The sequence below is a fragment of the Festucalex cinctus genome, chromosome 19 (assembly GCF_051991245.1).
Source record: "Festucalex cinctus isolate MCC-2025b chromosome 19, RoL_Fcin_1.0, whole genome shotgun sequence".
Classification (NCBI taxonomy): Eukaryota; Metazoa; Chordata; class Actinopteri; order Syngnathiformes; family Syngnathidae; genus Festucalex; species Festucalex cinctus.
The window spans coordinates 16,522,440-16,543,131 of record NC_135429.1 but is presented as its reverse complement, the minus strand read 5'-3'; the positions used below and the strand labels follow the sequence as shown (position 1 = coordinate 16,543,131).

General features: G+C 40.8%; 1 protein-coding gene and 3 long non-coding RNA genes across 4 annotated transcripts in view; 2 read left to right on the top strand and 2 right to left on the bottom strand.

Moving 5' to 3' along the window:
* The window catches only part of LOC144007657 (asparagine synthetase [glutamine-hydrolyzing]-like), a 45,849-nt gene that overhangs the window by 4,628 nt on the left and 20,529 nt on the right, over nt 1-20,692 (bottom strand). Inside the window, exons 3-8 of the mRNA XM_077507476.1 lie at nt 18,968-19,205; nt 17,998-18,183; nt 17,817-17,918; nt 13,954-14,081; nt 13,705-13,831; nt 2,958-3,064 (exon numbers count right to left, since the gene is read on the bottom strand). Coding sequence (XP_077363602.1) covers nt 2,958-3,064; nt 13,705-13,831; nt 13,954-14,081; nt 17,817-17,918; nt 17,998-18,183; nt 18,968-19,205 — 888 coding nt within the window. The remainder of the gene's footprint in view (nt 1-2,957; nt 3,065-13,704; nt 13,832-13,953; nt 14,082-17,816; nt 17,919-17,997; nt 18,184-18,967; nt 19,206-20,692) is intronic.
* Nucleotides 66-17,703, top strand: LOC144007660 (uncharacterized). Its single transcript, XR_013280300.1, has 3 exons — nt 66-134; nt 13,354-13,464; nt 17,421-17,703. It is a non-coding gene; the product is annotated as an uncharacterized LOC144007660 (long non-coding RNA).
* LOC144007770 (uncharacterized) lies at nt 5,461-7,223 on the top strand. The gene is made up of 3 exons (XR_013280347.1): nt 5,461-5,976; nt 6,417-6,647; nt 6,909-7,223. It is a non-coding gene; the product is annotated as an uncharacterized LOC144007770 (long non-coding RNA).
* Nucleotides 7,430-8,468, bottom strand: LOC144007661 (uncharacterized). The gene is made up of 3 exons (XR_013280301.1): nt 8,285-8,468; nt 7,829-7,915; nt 7,430-7,747 (listed from the first exon to the last, which is right to left on the bottom strand). It is a non-coding gene; the product is annotated as an uncharacterized LOC144007661 (long non-coding RNA).

The window sequence follows — 20,692 nt, the reverse complement described above, 5'->3', positions numbered from 1 at the left end:
GTCGCTGTTGCCCATGAATTAAATTAAGGTTAAATGAGAGCAGGTGTGCGTGTGTGGTTAAAAAGGCCAGATTGAGTGGAGCACCAGAGTGACTGTTGGGCTCGCACGTAGGTGCTTATGAAGAGAGACTGTTGGTGAGTGATTTTAAGACTGTTTGTTTGTGTTGAGTGTGATGTTTTAATAATTTTTGTACAACAGGACTGTATGAGGCCATGCCGATGTAGGTGTTATCCGAGTGCGTGTACAGGACTGTGTGTGTGGTTACGACGCACATTTAAAACCTTTTTATTGTTTAACATGTGTTTTATTGTTTTATGTATTTTGTTGTTATTCTCGGGTCACTTCCCTCAGGAATACTGATGCCACGGTGGGCCACGCATAGTGTTTTTGAGTTTGTAGTGTTGAGTGCCATATCGGGTGTTTGCAGTGTTGTGTTTTGACATTACATTTGTTTTTATTGGAGTGCTGTGAAGATTTGACGGTTTTGTTTGCCACACATTTTTGTGACCTAGGTGACTCACTGTCCATGTTAAAGCCGCTCAGTATGTAAATGAAGGGGAAACCGTTTTACATCTTGTTAAATAAATGATATGACTTTCTAATCTGAATCCAAGCTCGTTATATGAAACACGGCACTACAAGAGGATAGCATGAGCCTGTTTGGCTTCCCAGAGATTTGTTTTTACGCGAAAGACAGAGACATGGAAAGACACCTACTCGCCCGTGACAGACAAATTAACGGGACATCATATTATATCAACATAACATGTCATCAACCTGACCTGATTTACATAATTTTGAAATTAATTTCTATTATGTTGTCTTGTTGCTTTGCCGGTTTTGGGAGGATGGCCTGAGCTTGTTTTCGCTCCCCAGAGATGTTTTTCCGCGAAAAATACAGAGACATGGAAAGGCACCTACTCGCCACTAGGTGCATTTCCATTCTTCTCAGTTTTGCGCAGAAGGCAAGTTGCGCAAAAGCAAGTTGATATGGAAACACTGGATAAAAAAAAGCTCATATATTGCAAAAACATTTTTACGCTCACATGAGGTGATTTCTTAGATTTTTGAAATCGAAGTATTTCACAAAAGTGTAATGGAAACACTTTTTGCGCATTCCCTGTAGTCATGTGACACCTGCGCGGTCACGGAGGAGAGAAATGTAACACGCTGTTTGCTAATGTATATTTTTATTTACTTGCAATTGACTAATATTTTCTGAGGGCTCGGGTTCGAGTCCAGGCTCCGGACTTCCTGGGTGGAGTTTGCATGTTCTCCCCGTGCCTGCGTGGGTCTTTTCCGGGTACTCCGGTCTCCTCCCACATTCTAAAGACATGCTTGGCTGGTTAATTGAGCGCTCCGAATTGTGCTTGTGTGTGTGGATGGTTGTTCGTCTCTGTGTACCCTGCGATGGCCTGGCAACAAGTTCAGGGTGTTGCAGTGTTTTGAGAATTATTAATTTCGGTATTGTATTTTAGTTTAAAATGCTTTAGTGTTTTGTATACTGCACATGTCATGACGCAAAAGAGAGAGAGAGAGAGAGATGTAACCGAGCGAGCCTCATTCAAGACGGAGTTGAATAAAAGGAGAGTAGCTTGTGATACCATCCTGCCATGTCTGGTTAATTTACCAGGAAAGATGCCAGAAAACATCAGAAACTTTGCTTAATTTAGCAGGGAAGCTTTGTCATCCGGGAGGGACTCAGTCTAGCCGCTGCTCCTCCACGTAGAGAGGAACCAGCTGAGGTGGCTCGGGCATCTGGTTCGGATGCCTCCTGGACGCCTCCCTGGAGAGGTGTTCCGGGCATGTCCCACCGGCGGGAGGCCCCGGGGTCGACCCAGGACACGCTGGAGAGTCTCTCAGCTGCCCTGGGAACACCTTGTGATCCCGCTGGTGGAGCTCATTGAAGTGGCTGGGGAGAGGGAAGTCTGGGCTTCCCTCCTAAAGCTGCTGCCTCCGCGACCCGACCCCGGATAAGTGGTAATAAATGGATGGATGGAGCAGGGAAGATGCCAGAACACATCAGAAACTTTATATGTAACCCGCCTTTTACCCAGCCTCTGTAAACAACATTTTCGGGTTACGGGAAGTAGGAAGTATGGGGCCCACTCGCTTTCGTGTTGGAACTGCCTCCCGAGGGGATAACAAGTCTTTTTAAGCACAAAGCAATTTAGCTATAGAGGCAATATGCCACCGTTCAATGCACGTTCCATATCGCTACATGAGAAATGGCCGTTACCACGGGCAACAAGCGAGACGGCGCACGTCGTTGTTGAAATCCATTCTATCCGTCCGCACCGTAACGAGATATAAACGCGCACGCACAGACGCCACCACATACACAACACAAACACCAAATGCCCGAACCCACCTGATGAGGGGAGAGTGTTTTTAAAGTAATGTAAACAACACCGGGCGTCCGTCTTCCGTAAACATCACGAGCACCACCTACAGAACAGCGAGGTCTCGCGAGATGGGACATTACGAGAATTGCGCCACAGAAGCGAAACGTTCTTTAATGGAAACACCGACAAATCCAAATTATACTTTACCGAAATAGTACAATATCGCTTTTATTTTTGCGAAAAAGGGTCATGGAAACGCAGCTAGTGACAGAAAGACAGATAATGGGACAAACATTATTGAATACAATTAAGCGTTACTGTATAGTTTTAGACACTGTAACTGCATAATATAAAACAGATTAAGTGGGGCGGCGTGGCTCAGTGGTAAAGTGGTTGTCTCGCAACCCAGAGTTGTGAGTTCGATCCCATTCCATTGTGACCATGTTGAAGTAGCTGTGAGCAAGATACTGAACTCCCACTTGTTCTTGATACGTCATCAGAAGGTGAATGAGGAGTCGAACGTAAAGCGCTTTGAGGGCCATGTAAAGTGCTATATAAATGAAGTACCATGAATACATTTTAAACATGAATGCATTTCAAAAGAGGACTTACCTTGTGGAAATAAATGTACCCTTGTGTAAGCTCATCTGAGCCTTCTCCAGAGAAGATCACCACACTATCAGTCTTTTCACGGATGTACTTAGAAACCAAGTACATTCCTACAGTGAAGAAATGAAGGCAGAATGGGTGTGGGGGTTGTGAGAAACAGTCTCATACCTAATTATCGTATGCACATTGAGATGCTGCTGCAGTACCAAGATTTTCAGCTGCATTAAAACCAGCTTGTACATAGTAAGAATAGTGTACCAAAAACAAATTTGCAAGAAAAAGTATGTGAAGTTGGGAAGTTTGTGAACCCTTTAAAATTGCTGTACCTGGATTTCTGCATAAATTGGTCATACGATCTGATTAGATTTTCTTCTAATGCTGAGATCAGACGACATGAATGTAGCCCGATTTTGATCTGACAGACCCATGTAATCATTGTCACATGGATCTTCTTCTCCGCCAAATACGTCCTAAAGTTCATGTTACCTTGTCTTGGGTCCTACATGGCGTGTCATTAAGGTTAATGTACCTTACTAAAATAATTTACTTCCTACTGAGGGCTTGATCTCTGTAATTATGGCTACTGTCATGGCTTGTTTATTACCATGGTAACAAGTACAGCTATACACGAAATACGTCCATATTGTTCCATGTGTTTGAAAAACTAAAATTAAAAAAAATAAAGAAAACATGGGTGAGACTGAACACAGAACACATCAACTGGAGACAGAGTTGTCCACCCACCTCGCCAATCCCCTTATAACCGACAGGGAATAACAGGTCTACATTATCTGCACAATGATTTATATCTTTGATGTTGCTGCTGTGTTCCCCCTCCCCTTTAGAGCAGCAACATTTGTGTAACTAGGGGAAATCCTATTAATAAGAGGATTCCGCGGAGTGTGCTCAGAACGGGTTAGGAGGTTAATCTGTGCACATCTCTGTCCCGTCTCCTCGTGAGCAAAAAAAATATTTACATCTCTTGTTTTCCTTCCTTGTCTGTTTATTAAATGTTCAAGGTTGTCTTAACCTAACAACTGGGATAAATAAAGTCTAAAATTTTGAGGATTATTACTAGTACCTAACAATTGAAGCATCTCAACAATTTACAGTAATAGTATACTTTCATCAAATTTACAGGATGTTCCAAATTTCTTTACAGCAAAAGAAAAATTGTTTGCGACCGTTAAAACTGCTAGTTTGAATAAAAATTCAGCAGTCTTTTGTCCACGTGCATTTGATAAGTCCATTCTTTCTCATTTGTCGCACCTTTTTGGCGATGTCAGCATTTCGCTTGGTGAGGTTTTCGTTGATGTAGACATGTTTCCCACGAAGCTTGTGACGGTTTCTCAGAAGAGCAATCTTTTTCTTTCTGTCAACAAACCTGACCAGAACTGCCGGTGGTCGTGTCCCTCCAGTTGGGAGCGAAAAGCACATCTGAATGTGCGCAGGATCAACAGTTAATCCCAAATCTCTGAGTTGAAGTGTCACTTGCTGTTCCACAGTCTCGTTCCCTGAAGATTGGTCACAATCTTCCATGCTCGTGCTAGTCGCAGCTCTCAAAGGGCCACGGCGCGGCTTGATCTTGATACTGGTGACTATCACATCGTTGATATGAAGATTTTGTTCCAAATCATCCACTTTTTGTTCCAAGGCAACAATGCGTTGATTTTTTTTTCCTGTCTCTGTCTTCAATTGCTGTATTTCCTGAAGAAGTGGCTCAATGCTCTTCTTCATTTCAAGTAATTTGGCAACCATTCCACTGAGTTTTTTAAAGAAGATTTTATCTCCTCATTCTCGTCAGCTCTTTTTCCGCCAGGCATTCTGCAACAATGTAGTTAAAAATCCCAATGCAAAAATCAACAAGTAGTTAGAATTACAAGCGAGTGCAGGAACAAGTACAGATGCGTCTTTCCTCAACAGCCTGCGTCCTTGAATTTACTAAGCTAATTTTTCCTCTTTCCAGTAAATACAGTACCAGTTCAATGGTCTAGTGGTAGAGTGTCTGCTCTCAGACTGGGAGTTTGTGGGTTCAATCTCTGGCTGCCAAATACAATTTGGCCCAAAGTATGCACTGCTTTTAGTGCTTTTTGATGAGTTGCCCCACTCACTACTTCAACCCTCATCACTCAGCCTGGTGCGATGGCATTCTTTCAGCCAAGCAGGTTAGTCACCGTTGAACCCCACACTACATTCTTGGTGCATTGTCTACAAGGTGAGACAACGGCAGCACAAGTTATATTGTGTTTGTCTTGTGCTTTTCCACATTTGCTAAATCTTTCTGCTCCATGACTGAATTGTTAATATTTATTTCATCTTTGATTTGGCCTTCTTCCTTTAAAATCATTTTTTCATGTGTTTTTGTTTGCACACTGCGATTGGCTGGCGACCAGTTCAGGATGTACCCCGCCTACCAGCTGAGATAAGCTCCAGCACCCCCCAACGACCCTTGTGAGGAGTAAGCGGTTCTGAAAATGGATGGATGGATGTTTGCACAGTTGGTTGCCGTTTTGAATGGTTGTGCTCTTGCTTTCTGTGCAATGACACCACCCCCTGCTGGAGGGTTTTCAGCACTACCTCCTAAGCTTGTCTAACCATCGTAATTACCTGCACAAGCCATACCAGTAATTATTGAATTTGTCAATGGACATGTCAGTGCCATCACAATGACAAGTCCTGTGATTGTGTCCAGAAAAGACAATAACATTGCTCAGTCATGTCAATAGGTCGCTTGCACATGTCGTCACTTCCGCCTCGGATTTCTCGTAGTCGCCATGCTGGGTGGCCTCCATTTACGTAGCGATTCGGTCTAACACGTATCTATCACGTTTGTTTTCTGCGTTTAAAATGGTACATTGTTGCTGCATCGTTGGCTGTTCGAACAAAGCCAAGGGGGAAAATGGTCTGTCTTTTTTCCGAACCCGAAAATAATTAGGAACCAGGGCCTGGAGACAGAGGAGTGCGGACTCCGGAGGGAAGTCGTTACTTTGGGCTCGTGTGTGCAGCGATCACTTTGTGAGCGGTAAGCTTGTTTACCTTTATTTAATGCATGAGGATTAATAACGTTTCGACCGCCCATATATGGGCAAGTTGCTTATGTTTTGGATTCATGAGCAAGCAAGTTCGGTAGTACAAGCTGGCTAGCGGACGTTAGCCGAAAGCTAACATCGAACATTTTCACCCAAGTAGTGCCAGTGCAAAGTGTTTACTGCTGAAATTGGATTGATTAGTCTTGGGCTTTTAATGCCGATAACATGTTTTTTGGTGGCAAAATGTAAACTTGGAAAAAAAAGAGACAGAAGGGGCTGATGCAAGAAAACAGACCCCCGGGGGTGATGCAAGAAAACAGACCCCCGGTAGCCTACACATCATGCTAAAGAACTTATTCACGGCCACCCTACTGCGGTAAAATAACCAGTCTTTCCATATTTTATTTGTTTATATATTTGTTTATTTTAACAGGTCGCCCTGCGCCCGTTTTTCTGTCCAATCATCCCGACTGGGCTCCAACATTAAAGTTGGGTCCCAAGTTACAACATCTATGTCTCAGCCCAGTCGGTGCCAAGATATGAACGTGCACAGGAGAGACAAGCAAAGAAAAGACGACTCGAAGTGGCAGAGATTGTTGCAGTTATGCAGCCAGATGGCTCCAGTAACCTGTACCCTCAAGTACTGCTGACATCATTGACTCTGGTATGCCACTCAGAATTCATTACATGATATATTGTATGCATGAGTGAATGTATGCGTTTGTTTGTGTGTGTACACGCACCTTATATTTTAGAGACATTTGGAAGTGTTTATAGAAATAAGTATTTGCCTGTAGCAATGTTCATACATTAAAAAATGCAACAAAATGTGTACATTTCTTTTACACTGACAAAAAAACTATACTACTTTACTATATTAAACCTATTACTGGTACCGTATTTTTTTATTTATTTTTTTCTTTAGGGATCTCATGCCACACCGACTTGATTGCCAATGACATGATGGAAACTAAGGCGAGCATCAAAGCATTGGAGGAGGACAACATGCGACTGTTTGTTTGGCGCTAATAAAGGCAGCGTTTATACAAATTCTATTGTTGGGTTTGTTTACAAAGCTATACATAATACAAATGACAGGATTTGACTCAATGTGCAATATGGTCCCTCTTAAAGTAATGGCATAAATCTCTATTATTTCTAAAAGCACAAAAAATGAAGTGAATAATGATTAGATGTAGTAATTTCAGGGTTAAAAATTGAACTGTTAATTAATGTAGTTTATTTTAGCACAGGTGCCTACCATCCTGAGATGACGGTATGATGTAATGTTGATGGGGTACGCAATGACTTTCATTATGCTATGTACAGAGGAAAAAGTTGCTCTCTTTAAAATTTGTTTAATGTAAGACAAGTACCAGTACTGTGTTACAGTTTTCCCAATAATCCTTGTTTCACACTTGTCACAAAACCACTGTCCTTTTGGCAGTCTAGATTGGCACACTTCAAGTGATATCATTTGATTTTACAATCTGCTGCAGCACAAAAAACTACTTTATTCCGCATCTTTGAAGTACATGAGCAAGTGGTAGGTGACAGCGGCTGAGCAGGAACACTGGAAGTCCACTGCTGATCTAGTAAATGCTCTCCCGAGCAGTTCAGGTAAGGAGGGGACTTTGGGGGAAAAAAAAACTGGCTTTTCCAGCTGGCCAAAACGAGCGATCTGGGTGGACTCGCTCAATCACACTTTGTCCACACCACAAAGTCGCAGAAGTCCCGTCCAGTTAAACTCATCTGTGCCTGAATCTGAAAATATTACAAACATTGTAATGAAAATATGAAACATAGAATTAAATAAGAAACTACAAAAAGTAAAGCCATACATACCTGGTAATACTATTGGTGTTGTCGTGACAAGTGATGGGAATTGTTGCCATCTGGCACCAGACAGAAATTGGGTGTTGTGACAGCCTCCTTAACCGTGAGATCATAAGAAAAGCTGTCAGTATGCTCAGTAGTTACCATGAACACGTTTTATTGTACTGGAAACTGAAACTAAAAATACGTCCTCTGAGAGTGGTTAACCTTAACCATTTAGAATAAGTTGATTAAGTAACATGTAACTAGTGAAAGGGTAGCATTAAATTTAATTAAGCCACGGGGAGGCTGTGCATAGTTACTTTTTATTCTTATACACTCTGCCATATTTGCCTGTTATAAAATTGATAGAAAAACCACATCAGGTAAACCTAGCTGTGCATGTAAACACAATGATAACAGGAAGCCTGAGAACAAATCAACATTTTTGTGTGCAGAATTACCAACACCATGTGGTTTACTTACGTGCAACAGCAACCGTTTCTTCTGATGCGATGTTAAAGTTTACACTCTGTATCCACCCGCTTACAAAATAATTGTAAGCCTCCAGGGATTTGTTGGCGTGTTATGGAGCATGTTGTCAACACGAGGTAGGGAAAGATGTCCAGAGAAGTCACATTTGGCCAGCAAGCTTTCTGATAGAATAATTGTTGAATTAAGAATAATTATCTAACAAGTGTGATTTGCAGAAGATGATTTGATTGATTTAACTATATTGTTTTATCATACATTTGCTAAGTTTTCATAATCATTCATATTAAATATAGTGTTTTTAGCGAGAGCAAAACTGCTCTTGAAGATCTGGAAATTATGCATCCGTTGGCAATCGAAAGTGCCCTTGCATGAAACGTGATGTTTATTGAGTTTCTGCAAAGTCATGATCGAACGTCAAAGAAGAACCTGGATGGAGAAGATAATCAGTATCTCTTTCGCTTCCCCTCCCTATTTTCATTTTGTGTGCCAGATGATTCAAATAAAAAGAGAGGGGGCAGAGGGACTGTTTTAGAAGCATAGGGTTGAACTGTATGGCACAGTTCTCCTCTGCTCTCCTCGCTAGCGTGTTAAAAGGTATTACGGTGTCTTTCTCTCCTTTTTGTGTCTGTGTAAAATTATTATATAAGTGTCAGTATTGATGAACCTGACATTTCTTTGGTGCCGAAACCCGGGACCCAATATGCCTGACGTTTCCGGGAGCTGAGTCGACGTCCAGGTAAAGACCTCGGCCGTGGCATTATATCCCTTATTTTGGGAACCCTGGGCTTCGTCTCTGCGCCTGGGAGCCAAGGGTTGACGGGTAACCCAGGGAGAGAAGACATCTTTGGTGAGTACTTCACCTACTTTAAAACTGTGAGTCAGAGTAGACTTTAAAACTGTGAGTCAGAGTAGACTTTAAAACTGGTGGTGGTCAGAGAAGACCCTAAAACCCATAAAAAGAGCAGACTCTAAAACTGAAAGTCAGAGTAGACTTTAAAACTGGGAAGGGCGGCGGTGTCCTGTTGCGCATAGAAGCTCCGCAGTGTGAATGTGTACAGTGTGACTGGAGGTTCGCTACCTCATGTGAACAGGAAATTGAGTGACAAGCTGTCTGAGGAAGCAAAGGCAAGAATTCTCCGCCACTTGTGGTAGAAGCTTGAGAATTACCTCAGACGGGAAGTAATTGTCGCATGATAGAATAATTGTTGAATTAAGAATAATTATCTAACAAGTGTGATTTGCAGAAGATGATTTGATTGATTTAACTATATTGTTTTATCATACATTTGCTAAGTTTTCATAATCATTCATATTAAATATAGTGTTTTTAGCGAGAGCAAAACTGCTCTTGAAGATCTGGAAATTACGCATCCGTTGGCAATCGAAAGTGCCCTTGCATGAAACGTGATGTTTGCTGAGTTTCTGCAAGGTCATGATCGAACGTCAAAGAAGAACCTGGATGGAGAAGATAATCAGTATCTCTTTCGCTTCCCCTCCCTATTTTCATTTTGTGTGCCAGAAGATTCAAATAAAAAGAGAGGGGGCAGAGGGACTGTTCCAGAAGCATAGGGTTGAACTGTATGGCACAGTTCTCCTCTGCTCTCCTCGCTAGCGTGTTAAAAGGTATTACGGTGTCTTTCTCTCCTTTTTGTGTCTGTGTAAAATTATTATATAAGTGTCAGTATTGATGAACCTGACACTTTCTCCGTCAAAAAAAAAAATCACCCTTGGTCAGGACGTAATTAGGATCAATCCCGCCACACAGAGACACCTTCTGCCTGTATCGTTTTTGATCTTCCGGTAAATCGTGAAAATACTGCGAAAATTACATCAGGTTGATAAGCTCTACCGTGTAACTCGCGAGTGTACCTTGTGAACCGGCGGACACCCAATATGGCGCCCGAAGGAAAAACTCCCATGATGCATTACGATGTGCAAGCGACCTATACAACAGTGTACTCTGGAGGGATGTCCTGGTGTTAACTGTGGTTAAAGTGGGATGACAATCATTTGAAATTGTATGTTACGTCAATGAGAGTGAGGAAGTTTCACACTTTAAAAATGTTATTTTACTATTTATTGTCATTATTTATTATTACACTAACTTAGAGATTGCTATATAGCATCTTTCACAAATTAACATTGTGTAAAACACTCAAAACGTGCAATTCTGAGTCACTACTCATTTATCATTAAAACACACAGCCCAACTTAGAACCCTGTACACATGCTCACTTCCAACAACTGCATTAATTTGTCAGCTTCACACCTAATTAACCTGTCAAGCATGTCTTTGGAAGGTGGGAGGAGACAGGAGTACCCGGTGAAGACCCACGCAGGCATGGGAAGAACATGCAAACTCCACTCAGGAAGGCCGAAGCCTGGACTCTAATTAACACAATAACTGAAATAACACTAATACACAAACAGACAGGAAATACGGATAATGGATGGATGTCCGGGCGGCACGGTAGTCGAGTGGTTAGCACGTCCGCTTCCCAGTTCTGAGGTCTCCGGTTCGAGTCCAGGCTCGGACCTTCCTGGGTGGAGTTTGCATGTTCTCCCCGTGCCCGCGTGGGTCTTCTCCGGGTACTCCGGTCTCCTCCCACATTCCAAAGACATGCATGGCAGGTTAATTGGGCGCTCCGAATTGTCCCTAGGTGTGCGTGTGAGTGTGGATGGTTGTTCGTCTCTGTGTGCCCTGCGATTGGTTGGCAACCAGTCCAGGGTGTCCCCCGCCTACTGCCCAGAGCCAGCTGAGATAGGCGCCAGCAGCCCCCGCGACCCTTGTGAGGAATAAGCGGTCAAGAAGATGGATGGATGTCCCAAAGTGCCTAATTTTAATAGATCAACAACAGTTTATAGGACACTTGTGAAAATACTTGCAAATTCAAAATGTTATATTTTATAATATTTTCAAATCGTGTAAAACAAGTCGAGGTACCTTGTGTATTAAATGTGCTTTATAAGTAACGCTAGCGCCGCTAGTTGGCAATGCGTTAGCTCGTGAATTAGCGGCTATTTGGGAGTTAGCATGCAGGCTCGCTATATAAATAAAGCTCACCCCTCTAGTTGACAAGGCATTAGCTTGCGAATTAGCGGCTATTTGGGAGTTAGCATGCAGGCTCGCTATATAAATAAAGCTCACCCATCTAGTTGACAAGGCATTAGCTTGCAAATTAGCGGCTATTTGGAATATAGCGAGCGGGTGAACGGTTAGACCGTGAGCTAACCGTTAATTCACAAATTATAGCTATTTGGGCATTAGGGTGCGGGCTAACAGGGAGAGAGGTAAATATAATCCACGAAAATTATCTAAAATTTACCTAATTACTTTAGACAGCAAAGAAATTATCAAATACAGGGTGAATTTATGGATGGATGGCCCAAAGTACCTGATTTTAATAGATCAACAACAGTTTATAGGAAACTTGTGAAAATACTTGCAAATTCAAAATTTTAGCCCTAGAATGTTGTTGTTGCACATATTGTGAGCATTTTACCTTTGCAACATTTTTTTTTTTTTTCATGTAGAAAATCATGCTCAACAGACTGTTCCTGCCTGGGGGGAAAAACAAAACATCATCTTCATTACAACCAGAGGTGGATGCGTCAATGAATTTTGAGCGTCCGTCATTTGACAATCAAACAGTCGGGACACCCTTCTATCATCATCAATCTGTCAATATTTTATTCTATTTTATTCACATTCTAATCACCAATCCGTCGTTCGTCACAAAATGGGCGTCTGTCAGTGGTTCATTCGAAGTGGGCAACCGTCACTGACGGACTGACGGACCTTCCATCAATATTGACTGAATGCCGACCTTTTTTTCCCCCCCCCAAACCTAACCTTAACGTCATGCACGCGTTAAACTCCAAGAAGGCCTAGGCATTATTGACACCCAGTAGTAGACACAGCGCATTGCACATAGACAGGGGCTCAACTCAAGTCTCTTAATTCGACACAGACTCATTTAATAGCTAATGCTCTGTTTCTGTCATTCCTTGATTATTTTAGTTTGAATATACATTTTGCTGATTGTATGTTCTATTAGGGAAAGTATTTGATACCAGAATGAGTTAATTGCCTCATAGTTACTAACTACAACTAACTTCCTGTTTCTAAGGTTTGATGGAAAACATCTACATTTTCTTTGTGGTCAAATGAATTTGAGAAAACAGCAGCCTAATTACTGCAAACCTTAGAATTTGATATGTGCAGTGCGCGGTTTCTACCCCGAGATGTCAGTAATGCCGAGGGCATGGAGTTCATTGTGCATGACAGTTGGGTTGGGGAGGATTTTGAGAGCTATTGATTTCGTGCATATGTTGCATTAATATACATTGTCCGAGTGTCCGTATATTTTAATCAGGCACTGCTTGAGACTTGTCAGTCTTAACTCGGTACCTGTCAATCTTAACTTGGGACTTAAGGAAAAGACTTAAGACTTACTTGTGAAAACAATGACCTACTTCCACCTCTGTTAGAAAGTCTCCTTATACCCAGTGGCCAGATATGTCTTTTAGTGGAGAAACCAAGTGTTTACACTCAAGAGAAACGGCGATCCTACAAGTGTGTGATGGGTGGTCATTTACAGGCCACACAGCATCATTGTTTTGATTAAGACTTAGACTTGACACTAACACTAAACACTAAAAGAAAACAGTTAAACATGTATATCGTCCGCAGTGCCGTGCAGTTTAATTTCTTCTTACTCTGAGACCTCCATGGGACAGTGACAAAAGTATCCTTTATCAGTAAATCATTCTGTCCAAATGAATTCAAGCAATCAATTATCCTTCACATTTGCATTGCCAAAGTGCAACTACAATTGGCTGTCTGAAAATCTGTTCTGGCTGACACTTGTGTAAGCAAGTTTTAATCGTGTAAACTACAAGTAAAACTTTTACGCTGCCTAACCTAATTGACTGAATAGTGTAGTGGTTAGCATGCTTGCCTTGTAAGCAGTAGGTACCTGGTTCATGACCTGCTCAGGTTTGTTTTCTTATTCTTCTTTCCTCTTTCTTCTTCCCTCACCTTCCCTCCTCCTCCACAGTTTCTTGCAGCAAGCAGCCAGTTTTGTTTCAAGTATTTATCGAAGAATTGGGTTGCATCAAGTTGCGTGTCCATTCAGAGGAGTGCTCAAGCGCAGGGACCAAGCAGCAAGGTACAACCAGCAACCACACTGGGAGAGGCAGATTTTTACTGAACCAAGCATTTTACTTCCGCGTGAGAAAAATATCCATCAAAACACCTAATATTTCATAAAAAAAAATTACATCGCCATGTTGTCAAAGGTAAGATTTAATCATTATATGCATAAGCATATAATAACTGTTAACTGTTAGAAGGGCTTAAAATACCGCAATGTAATCCCTTTTAAAAAAAGGCTTCAATTTTCACTTACCAACAGAAGCCCGTATGGTACTAATGTCGTAAGTCTCGAGGCTTACAATAACTTTCTCCACAGCCTGAATGCCTTCTTCTGCTGTAAAGTTCACCTCGTGGTGTTCACTGCCAATGTAAGCTGCAACCTTGGACACACAAAACAGTTTTGACTGAAAGATACTGTATACATAAACTAGTATGGAAAACTAACCAATAAATAAATAGAATTGGTGTTTACTTCTGTTAGCCATAAATTTGAAACACTTACCTTACGAGCAGCGATGATGTCCGGGCTGTCCTCTGACCCAATTGAAAATGTTTGAATAGGATATTTCAGCCCCGCTTCTTTTGCCAGCTTCACCAACGTAGCAGCAACCAAACTAGAATCCAGACCCCCTGAATAGCAGAACGTTAAGATTAGGGGTGTTAAAAAAAAAAAAATCGATTCGGCGATATATCGCGATACTACATTGCGCGATTCTCGAATCGATTCAATAAAAAAAAAAAACTTATTTTTTTTTTTTTTTTTTTTTTTTATTTTTTTTTATTTTTTTATAAAAGAGCTCAGAATTGTTCATTCGGTAGTCTTACCGATTCAACGTCTTATCATCATTGCCTTTTTTTTTTTTTTTGTGTGTGTGTGAATAGATTTTTAAACTTCCATTTTTAATGGAAAAATATTCAACAAAACGTCTGACTTCGGGTTAGAATTCACACCTTGAGCATGGAAGAATGTTATATGAACGTAACATTAAGCCTTAATATTTTATTTTAATGCTGTTCAAACATGAAACGGATTACAACCTCTATAAGACTGAAATTTCAGATAAATAAATAATACATTTTCATATAAATCTTACACTCTACAAGCTTACTGATTAGTATTTTCTAAATTTAAATGAAAAACAATCGACTTATAAATTCGTATCGGTATCGAATCGTGATATGAATCGAATCGTCAGATACTAGGCAATTCACACCCCTAGTTAAGATTAAGAATTCTCAAAACATTTGCAAAAACAACTCTCCCTGCTTGTCTTGATTGCTTTTGTGCATGTATTGATTACAAATGCAGTACATATCTCAGATATACATCTACATTGATTCACAAAGAGACTCTGTGGTGGATGTTCTTGTATTTGATTCATAAAATGACAACAGTGTGCCCAGTGAATCGGAATCCTTGTAGAGATGTAAAGTGGTGTAAAGTTTTTCCAAGGGTAAAGGCTTGGAACAGCCTCGGTGGTGAGATGCTACTGTAGACTTGTGTGCTGCCCTTTCCCTGATAATAAAATGTGGTCATTCCTCCCGCCGAATCGCTCGAATCCACTTCAGTTTTAGATCTGTCTCACAGGGAAATTAATGGAAAAAAAAGGAAAGGCTACTTAAATAAAGTTTAAAACGCAGGAAGAACGTCCCGGTATGATACAGTGGCTTTTATTTTAAGCCTGCGGCATTGTTACAGTCGCTGTGCACCACACCAGAAGTCGTGATCCACTGGGATTATGTATATCCGGCCACAAAATTCCTAAGTGTGAAAAGGGTCTATTGTATTTTCAATTGTATAAAACAAGTCGAGGTATCTTGTATATTAAATGTGCTTTATAAATAAAGCTTGTGCCGCTAGTTGACAATGTGTTAGCTCGCAAATTAGCGGCTATTTGGGAGTTAGCATGCGGGCTCGCTATATAAATAAAGCTCACCCCTCTAGTTGACAAGGCATTAGCTTGTGAATTAGCGGCTATTTGTAAGATGGTGAACGGTTAGCCTGTGAGCTAACCGTTAATTCACAAATTATTGCTATTTGGGCATTATGGTGCGGGCTAACAGGGAGAGCGGTAAATATAATCCAAAATTATCTAAAAATTACCTGATTACTTTAGACAGCAAAGAAATAATTAAATACAGGGTAAATTTAACTTGCATTATCTATTATACAACAGTAAAAAGTCCATCCATCTTCTTGACCGCTTATTCCTCACAAGGGGTGGCGGGGGGTGCTGGAGCCTATCTCAGCTGGCTCTGGGCAGTAGGCAGCGTACACCCTGGACTGGTTGCCAGCCAATCGCAGACAGTAATGAATAAAATGTACAGGAAAAAAATATATATACCTAACAGCTACCGGTCTGCAATGCAATATGCGCTAGAAGTCCCACAGCCAAGCCATTTGGCTTTTCTATATAGAATACCCAAAGGACTGGATTAGTGTCACCATTTATTTGCAAATGAGGCAATAACTATCTCCAAGTGTCCTAGTTTTGGGTTAACATCCCAACTCAGGTGCAATAAGATCTACCATTTGGCTTTTCTAATTTCAATACCAATAGGGCAGTTGGCTGCCCTTTTGTCCAATTCAACAATGAGCCTTGCCTTAGTACTTAATTTTGAGTAATAGTATACTATACTAACAAATTGTGAGTATATTTTACCCAATTATGATTCGTAATTGGTTATGGAATGAATTTGGTAAAATCTACCCAACATCCATCCATCCATTTTCTTAACCGCTCAATCCTCACAAGGGTGGCGGGGGTGCTGGAGCCAATCCCGGCTGGCTTTGGGCAGTAGGCGGGGCACACCCTGAACTGGTTGCCAGCCAATCGCAGGGCACACAGACACGAACCACCTTCCCAACTCACAAGCACAACTAGGGACAATTTGGAGCACCCAATTAACCTGCCATGCATGTCTTTGGAATGTGGGAGGAGACCGGAGTACCCGGAGAAGACCCACGTGGGCACGGGGAGAACATGCAACCTGGACTCGATCAGAACGTCCTCAGGACTGGGAGGCGAACTTACTAACCAATCAACCACCGTGCTGACTCCACCCAACATATTAAGTATTTCATAATTACTGAGTTAATGTGATATTAATGCCACCGTATAATTTATATTTACCCAATCAAAGTGGCTGCAAATTGTTACCCTACATTTATTGGGTAAATTCTATAGGTTGTTTTTTCTTTTTTTCAGTGATATGAAGCCTTAACGCAAACTCTCTCTTATTTTAAGAAAGTATCCCTTGTAAGCCTTACACAACTGGTCAGTTAAATGGACAACTTTCTTGCTTACCCGCTTCTCAGCAAACTCACCTTAACGTTCCGAGGGACCACCAGTGGTCCCCTAAATGGCACACTTGGATAAAATGCTCATTTTCTGTAGTATTATTGTCAAACTTGAACAAGAATTAGGGAAGACCTCAATCTTTGATCCTGTAGTGTTTTCCAGTCCAATCCACCATTCTACATTCATTTTCAAGGCAGATTTTGTGAAAAATAGATGAACTTAAAATTCATCTTTGTTTTCATATTCAAACTTCCATTACTCAGTGCTTTACTTAAACAGATTTGGACTGCTTGGGAGAAAAATTCAAATTGTTATCTTCAAAAAGAGACCAAAACTATGCTGATACTCCAATTGGTTCAAGAACGGCTTCAAATTTACTTTGGGTGCACCTTTTTTAGGCATTTTTGGCAAAAATGGCAGGAATGATAAATTAAAGAATTGTTTATAATTAAGACCTTCTGTTTTAAGTATTATAAATGTTATTGTTCTCCTCTTGCTGTTCTAGTAATTTTTAAAATAGTTATTCAGCCCCTACTTAAGCGACGACCCACAAAGTCTCTGTAATTATAGGCCAGAATCAATTCTGCCATTTATTACAAAAATACTTGAAAAGGTTGTCGCCCATGGCCGCTAACAATCAATTTGAACGTTTTCAATCTGGTTTCAGGTCCGATCACTATTGAGACGACCCTTCTTAGAGATATGGACTGCGATACCTCAGCAATATTATTATCATTAATCGATCTTAGTGCTACCTTCGACACCGTTAATCATTACATACTATTACAACGCCTCAAAACGTGTATTAGTATTTCAGCACTTTCGTGGTTTTGTTCTTACCTCTCATAGAGGGCGCACTGTGTAATCCATGGCAAGCTCAGAGGTCAGGCTTTGTAATGTTGTGTGTGGGTTTTGAGTTTTTCCCTGCCCTCTTGTGGTTAAGATCAGGGTGTGTTAATATTTGTCAACTGTGAGTGTGTGAAGACCTTTGTGACTCTTTTGTGATTAATGGCTGTATAAATAAACTTGACATGACTTGAACAGAAAAATGCTTTGAAAATACCTGAAAGAAGACAACCAATCCTCCTCGTGGCCATGAGACGTTTCCGAACTGCATTTTCAAACAGGCTTCTGATATTGGCCTTCACAATTTCTTCATCAAAACCTAGGAAATTTCAATGATGACATTTAAGCCTTTTTCTTGTTAAAGTGAGACAAATTCAGTGATGAAGGTCAGTACTTACCTGTTGGCAGTCTCCCCACAGTGTCATAGATGGCGTGAGCGGGCTCATTTGCGCATTCATGAAATTGCTTCATCTGAATGGATTTCACTTTGCCTCTGGGATTCAAATCAAAGACCTCAAAATGTCCTGGGAGAAAGGGGGTTATTTTGGCAGGATTGTCCAACGCAGGAATAACATCCAGAAGACCTGGAAGAAAAACAACTCTGTTAAATAAAACAAACTCACAATATCTTCCCCCTAATTAAAAATGTTAGTGAACCCCCGCATATCCGAGGTTTGAGATACGCATCTTTGATTAGCAAATTGTTGTTTGTTTGTTTTTTAACCTATCCTGCATTATTCGCTGAAAACTCACCGATAAGCCGTTTTCTTGCTCAGGCCAAAACCATGCCTCATGTAATATTACTTAGGCGTGAATTTGTGACATCTTGGTGCCAAAGAACTATATGATGAATTGAGTTAAGGCTCCTTCACCTAGTCATTGTTTTTTTCTGCTCAGGCCAAAGCCGTGCCTCATATAACATCATCACTTAGGCTCCATCTTGTGGAATCTTGGTGCATAGGAACTATGCAGAAGTAAGTTGAAGAACTTGATGTAGCGCTTCTCGACCATCTAGTAGCATATTGGTGCCAAGGAACTACAGTAGTATTTCTCAATTCCGGTCCTCAGGCCCCCCTAGCCAGCCTGTTTTCCACATCTCCCAATTGCAACGCAGGTGAGGATCGTTATCAGGCTTCTCCAGAGCTGGCTGATTAATTGTCATTGGAATCAGCTGCATTGGCAATTGGGAGACGTGGAAAACAGGCTGGCGAGGGGGGCCTGAGGACCGGAATTGAGAAACACTGAACTACAGTATTTTGAATGACATGAATTAGCGTCATGTGGAACTTTGCCACCATCTTGGGTGTCAGCCATAGCTCGGTTTTATCTCCTGCAAATAGCGGGGGTTCACTGTCTGTATTCCATTACCTTTGACTTCAGAACTGACTCCAAGTAATCCACTGTCAGTAAGAAGTCGAAACAAAGGACGCACACCATATGTGTCCCTTCCCAGGCACACTTTTCCGTTAGAAGTGTCCAACAGAACAAAAGCAAAAACGCCATCCAGGAGAGACACCGCCTTCTCAATGCCAAAGCGATCATACAAATGGAGCAAAACCTCACCGTCGACTTCTGTCTGGCAATCAAACTCAAATTGCTTCGTTAGCTGAAAGTGAAAGAACAGATGAAGACAAAATTACATGGTGACAGAGAGAGAGAGAATATATTTTACACAAGATTTTTAATGCACATAAACAATAAATGATGAGCAGAGTGTAGTTGAAAAGAAAAGAAAACTAGTAATTTAAAGTCAGATGGTTGCCAAGTTCTTGGTTGCCACTTATAAATTACAAATTGGAAGCAAACAAGTATTAGGATAGTGGTAAACTTTGGATGTTCCTCTTTATTCTCATTTCTCAGTCACAAACATAAATAGAAAACCTCCAAAATATGTGTTTTGGGATTTATAACTCCTCAAATTCATTCACCCATTTTTTAATGCACATCTGTTTTCTGGGCAGTGTGTGATTAAAAACAAAATAGAAACATTAGGTTGACTTTTTTTTTTTTTTTTTTTTTTTTTAAATCATGGTTACATACTGAGTATCTCTCAACCACTGTCATCTATAGAACTGTAAATTCATAGCACATGCCTGTAAGTTACAGTTGGCTTTTAGAATTCGACATGACTCTCCTCTGTTGGGAAAATCAACTCCGTGGACCTGATGAAATTCTGTGACTTTCCACCTTACAGGGTGTTGGAGTCACATTTGTTATGTGCTGAAGGTTGGATCCCAAAGCGCAGACACAAATAATATTTTAACTATTTATTCACATCGAGAGGCGTGGAACAAACTTGACTTGACGAGAAACAAAGAGTTGCACAGATGAACACAAGGCAATAATCCGGCAAACACAAACACTTCTCAGAACGCTACTACAGACAGTGAATCGATCTGATTGACATCACACAGGTCCTGACATCACATAATCACATAGCGTTTTTCCAGTTGAAACCAGATGATGGTTATATCAGTTCAAAACAGACACTTGTTACATCAGTACAAAACACTTGACCTCACAGTCATGAACCCAAACTTAACCCTGGTGTGACCCCAGACATGACAACATTGCTTTATTTGAGATATTTTATGTTTGACAATTCTGTGTTTATCTTTTAGGCTCAATGTTGTATTTTATCATTGTAACACTATTGCATATATATTTGGAAGGATAACGCCCCCTTAGTTTTTTTTTTTAACTCTTTTACTGCCACACCTTATCTAAAAACAACCCCCAATGCCATCAGATTTCGAGCATTTTTTTCAAAGCAAACAGAATATTGTGTTCTTTTGCTACATATACAACATGTGTACCACATGAAAGATTACATTCCATTCTTTCATTAGAAAAAAAAGTGTGTTTCTACCTTATTCTGTTCTTTAGTAATCATTTGAAAATAGGTCATTTGAGATATGTTTCATTGTAATTCGCAGCTCTAGTTAGGGCCTGAGCAGCTACCGCGAGGTTAAATAAACTTGAGTTGAGTAATTCCATACACTGGCAGCCCATTGAAATGAGATACAATGCTGCCATCTGCTGGCCATAGTTAGTGTTTTTGATTTCACAACTCATTGACCCGGCTACGCTGCA